The 5,989-nt window shown below is 30.9% G+C and overlaps 1 protein-coding gene across 1 annotated transcript in view; it reads right to left on the bottom strand.

The window, feature by feature from the left end:
• Nucleotides 1-1,793: 1,793 nt before the first annotated feature.
• TRIADDRAFT_62072 (uncharacterized protein) overlaps nt 1,794-5,989 on the bottom strand; it is a gene marked incomplete at both ends in the record, with an annotated part of 39,604 nt that continues 35,408 nt past the window's right edge. The window contains 2 exons of the mRNA XM_002118000.1: nt 1,794-4,054; nt 4,607-4,705. Coding sequence (XP_002118036.1) covers nt 1,794-4,054; nt 4,607-4,705 — 2,360 coding nt within the window. The remainder of the gene's footprint in view (nt 4,055-4,606; nt 4,706-5,989) is intronic.

A 5,989-nucleotide genomic window follows, 5' to 3' on the forward strand; every position in this document is an offset into this window, starting at 1 on the left:
AGTTAAAATAAAGGTCTTTACCCCAAGTATATATTTAAAAAAAGCTTACTAACTCCTATTTCATAGCGTTTTTAAGATCAAAATTATGATTTATCTCAAAGTTATCCGGAAATGAAATGCAAATGACACCTGAAGAACTGTTCTGAATTAAGCAATTTAGGAAAAACTCCATATGGTACGGCATATACCACAGAGATAGCTTATACGTAAATGCAAACTGAATAACATTAGACTACTAAAGAGAACAACCAATCATAGTAACATCAGCGTTATCAGTAATCATGATATTTGTTACAGTATTATTACTCTGTTAAGTCGTAGGTGTTAAATTTATTTATGAAAACGTGGTACCGCTTGTTAACTAATAATATTCTTCCTTATATAATTCCAATGTACGTGATATACTTAAACTCAGCTTCGTTGCCACAAGCTTCTCGAAAATACAAAGTGCAAACAATCCATGAAAAGATAATTAAAGTGAAGATTGCTGCAGGAACTGTACTATTGAACTGGCTGCGCAGGCTAAATACTGCTTATTGCCATCAAATTGCGATAGTTGCGGTATTATCGAGAATTTAAAGGATGTGATACCCTCAAAAACTATTCTAGAGGATAATATTTTTAAGTTTAGCGTACAGAATTTATCTTTAACTTAATATATTGTCATGCTATATTATTTCAAATATACAACGGAGTGTAATGTGGCCCAAAATAGATCGTGCCTGAAGCTTATACGGTGTAAAATAGAGGTTTGCAGTTTGCAGATTCTTACAATCTTACAAGCATGATCCATTTTAGTGGTCATATCATATAAAGAAAGCTGTTACAAATATTAAGATGATAACGCCTTATTTTAAAACGGTACGTCATCACTAATGTAAAGTAAATCATAATATTATCTATCAATAAACATGCCTTGGATTTCTCGGTCAGCGCTATTAGATAGTTCATCATCTTTCTTTAGATTTTGCAATGGCTCGGCAGCTTTAAGAATGACGTGAAAATAAAAAAGTTTAATCGACAGAACCTATGACTGACAATTCAATGTTTCTCCTTTTAATTTTAATGCCAAATTTTAACTGTAAATATCACTATTGTTCTTATCTCTCTTAATACTTTAAATCCAAAATGATAAAACTAAAGAAAAATTTCAGTTAGCTTTGTAAGAGTTTTAACAAAATTCTTATTGCGGAATACAGTAGATGTACCGTAATAAATGCAACTTTTGAAAATACTCGTATACAGTTTTAAGCACAAGTTAGCAAATTTATAAATATCAAAGGTATAAAAATATCGACATCTATAAAGTTTACTGTTAACTCCCATATCTAGAAAGTATGTTCACTAAGATAATCTAGCAGTGAATTTTCTTTTAATATATTGCCTTGTATGTTTTAGACTATGTACTATCCAACGTACTACGTAAATGCTATGTATCTTAATTATGGTTGGTGTCATTTAGAACTGTTTGATCTCATTCCTAAGTTTTAATAATTATGTGCAATTAACACAGTATAGTCACAGTCCGATTTTGGATGTAAAAAACGGCACACTGCTTGTTCTATTTTCCTATTTGTATTTACGTTTGTGAAAGATTTCCAAGCTGTTTTCTGTACCGCATAATGCATGTGTAAATTAAGAACATTTAAGATCTAGTAGTCAGAGACTACTTGACTTATCAAAAAAATTTCATATTTATATTCTTCATTACAAAGTACAGGAGTTTTCACCATAGAAGCAGTTAGAAAAGCTTATTCGTGTAATAAATGAAGCCTAACTGTAAATAAATTCAGCTACCTGTACATTTCGGTATTACGGGCTTTTATAAAAATAATATTTTTTATTACTTTATAGGAATATTCCTCACCAGTTTCACTAGCTATTCTTTCATTTTCATTCATCATCCAATCACATACCGATTTCGATTTAAAATACTTTCTACATTTCTCTTGGTCACATCGAATATAATCTGGACTCGGCATCGATGGAATATCGACCTTTTCTACTATTTTACTGCAATAAGAGCATTTGACGTAAAATCTACTTTTAGCTCTCTTAAATTTTGGCATTCGTTCATGAATAATCTGGTCCAATTGATCCTGGACTTCGAAGGGTAGTCGTGCTTCACTAATCCAATTAAAGATATTCTTCTTAATATGTTCTGCTGCGTCGGGCGGATCTTTCTGATAGCAATAGATTAAGCCAATGTAAGATTCTTCTTTCTTAAGAATAATCTGAAATGGATATTTTGGCATGACGTATATTGCACATCGATAACTAGTTTTTACTTGTGTAACATTCCAAAGTTTTAAACAGGCTGATAAATGGCAATAAAATATGCCATCAGGAATATAGGGTATAATATCTTTATTGTATCCAATGTAAAGCCAATCTGATGTACAGTAATCATTTAAATCTAGATCATCAGTAAGTGGATCGAGTAAATAAGGTACAAAATATTGTTGAGGACATTTTTTAATATCCTGGCCACTAGATTCGTCCTCGATTTTACAGATAATGTTATAACTGTCCATTAACTGTATTAAAAATTCTTTCTCAATCTCTTTCAACTTAAATTCGGTCGCCACGCTATTAATGCATACCTCAGACATTATGCCAGTTCGATGAGCTTCATTATAACATTCTATTACATTAGCATTAGTAAATTCGTGATCATCAAGCTTAATAATTGATCGAAATATACCGAGTAGCCAATCAAGATTAGTTACAACCATTTCTTCTACGCCTTTCTTCTGACAAAAGACAATATCACCTATATCATGTAAATATAATAGCATACTGCGTAATTTCTTGTCGCTTTCATATAATTCGCAATCTTTAGCTAATTGTTTCACCTCTTCAAATGTCATAATATTATGAATTCTATTTATTATGTTACTGAATTCTGTTTGTGATGCAGCTAGTCTGCTTGCATCATCGGCTGAAGTATGTAATATCGATGCCATGAGATACCATCGAATTGGAATTTTTTCTTTCATAAACGGTAAACTAAGGGCGAATTGCTTTATTAACTCATGTAATTGTAATGTAGTCTGTTTACGCTGTTCAATAGCCGCTTGGGAATCATCGTTGGAATCATATTGGAAGATAATGCCAGAACAGCACAGGTTGGATTTGTATGCAGATAATGTCTGAATAATAGAATCCCTAAATGCCTTAAATCTACTCTTGCGTTCTTTATCGTCTTTAATTTTATCACCATGTGATGCTATCAAGATAACAACTGGTAAACAATACTCTTCCTTTTTACCATTAATTTCTACTTTAATAGTCTCATCGCTATCATGGCTGCCTATGGTTGATGTAAGCCATTCCTGCATAGCATGTCTATAAGTCATATTAGTCTTCTTTCCTTGCCTGTCAATAACATAATCATCGAATTTATGGGTAATATTAAAAACTAAAATATATATACTGTTTCCTGATAGAAATGGACGATGTGTAACATGATAAACAGCTTGACCTCCAAAATCGACTAATTTACCATATTGACTGTCATCGCTTTGTACTTTGCCTTTTAAATCAGTAACAGATCGCATGAAATCTTCGTAAATTAAAATTTTGTGAAACTTTGTCTTTGTAGATACCGTAGATAAAGCAGTGTCGGTAGAATCATCTACGTTTATTGCACTATTAGTTTTGACGGTATTTGACAATGTACTTATATTCGTCGTCAGTAATTGACGATCTATGTGCATAAGTTGGATATTTTGACTTGCGTCAGGTGAAATTTTCAACGTCTTTTTGAATTTCTCTATTACCGCTAACACTTTCCCATATAATACTAATCGTAAACTATCAATTTTCTTGTCTAAAATATTATATGTAATGAAATTGATATATCTGCCAGTGTTATCCATGATCTGAGTTTGTGTTATGCCAATAGTGACTTCCTCATTTGTAAAGATGTTCATAATGGTCGTTTTACCCACATTTTCTGGACCGCTAAAAACAATTTTAGTGAAATCATTGCGACATTCCCCATCTTGTAGAGCTTCATTATAAGCAGCTAGATATTCTTTATTATTGACGTCTAAATGAACATGAATTAAACTTATTTACTTCATCTAAGGATAGCTGTTAATGTATATTAACACGTTGCCAATTTCTATAACAGGTAAATATATATACTCTACAATTGAAACTAAAGTTTGACTTTATATCAAAATTATTTATAAATAAGAATAAATCTATTCAATAAGAAATATAAATTTTGATATTTGTCAAAGTAAGTCTGAAATGGATTATTCATCAAGATTGATTGTCGTATCATCAATTTTTAGCAACATAAAGTAGTTATTTGAAGCTTTTACAGTTTAAGTAGCGTTATTCTAGGGTACATATAAAATTAGTGCAATTACGAAGGCATAAATGAGATCGACAATTTCATCGCAATAAATGTGGCTGTTTTAAGGATACTTATTACTCAGAGACTGTGTTTCCGTTAATCATTATTTAATTCTCATACTCTATTGGCTATAATGATTGTTTCATAATAGTAATGACTATACAATAAATTTGAATCATTCTTCTATACATAAACGTTAATTATATTAGCAAGGAAAGTTTCCTCTTTATAACTAACCATTGAAATCATCTATTGCCGTTTGTTCTTCATTTCTAGACTGGTTGATCGATTTATCTTCAGGTTTCTCGCTTTGTTGGCCAAGCTCTACAGTAGAATCTACAGCAGCATCAGTGTAAAAAACAATTTTTGTTGAAAGTTATGATTTCAAGTAACAAAATATCTGTATGTTTATTTTATGTTTATTGACTCGAGCATTTTAATAACGACTACCGTAATTTCTTCAAAATAATTTCATCGAACTATATCTACTCTAACATACTGTTCGCATATGAATTGAAATGAAGGTCCATTTACATGTATATTATTTTAAAATTTATTTTCTATCGAAGGTGACATTGAAAATTGAAGTTTATTTTAGTGACAATTATCGGAGAATAAATAGAACTATCTAGTTACACGTCTAATATTGTAGTAATGATTTGTTCAGAAATTGCTTAACCTTTGAGAAGTAATTTTTATCAAGTGTTGTTGTTGCTGTTTACTAATTGCTAGCAAGTACCGGTAAAGAACAATTAAGTCATAGTTATCGAAATTAGCATAATATGAAGATGTAGTGCAGCCCCAAATATAGCTTGGATTGTGATTGGAAGACTGTACGAAAGTAGTGGTACTCGTAGGTTAGATTGTATGATTTTGAAGATATCTATTTGTAGAAGAGGTTCACAATGCGTATCGTCTAGATATTATTGAGATGTTCATGTTAAGATTGCATGATAATAATAGAGGTAGCACTAATTATGTTAGTACTGTGAGAATTGCATTGTGATGCTTTAATTAGACGCGTGAATGACGAATAGCTCGCGCGATGATAAACTGTTATCTTGCGACTTAATTGGCAAGATATGATTTTAATGTGTAAAATTTATTGTGTAACAAAGGGTATATAAATCACGAACTTTCGCTGTAATTCATATAGTCCTATTGAAGCTAGATAGTTTTTGGTAGTTGTGAGACGAACCTAATCTATGTAATAAAGTAAATTTACTAGAAATCGAAATTTGTTTTATTAATAAGATGATTTCATGAGTATGTTTGGAATTCAAAATGATCACTCAAAATCGGCTTGTCTTTGAAATATACATATTTAATTTATCTTAACTAATAATAGTAATAACAAGACGTTCTTTGTTGTAGTAGATGGGCTGATATCCATCTCAAATATGGTAATAATATACTATCTTCAGGCATAAATGATAGTCTTCTTACAGTGCTAAGAAATACTATACGATCTTAACCTTTAGCAACATACTACCGTATGTGTTGCTTAAAATGCATCATCAAGTAAATTGTTGATTTGTTGTTGGTTAAATAAAATGTCTGTGGCTTTATTACTAGTCAATGATGCTATAGTTTAGTTTTTAAAATATTATTGAAGTTAAA

This window comes from Trichoplax adhaerens, genomic scaffold, assembly GCF_000150275.1.
Source record: "Trichoplax adhaerens TRIADscaffold_34 genomic scaffold, whole genome shotgun sequence".
NCBI lineage: Eukaryota > Metazoa > Placozoa > Uniplacotomia > Trichoplacea > Trichoplacidae > Trichoplax > Trichoplax adhaerens.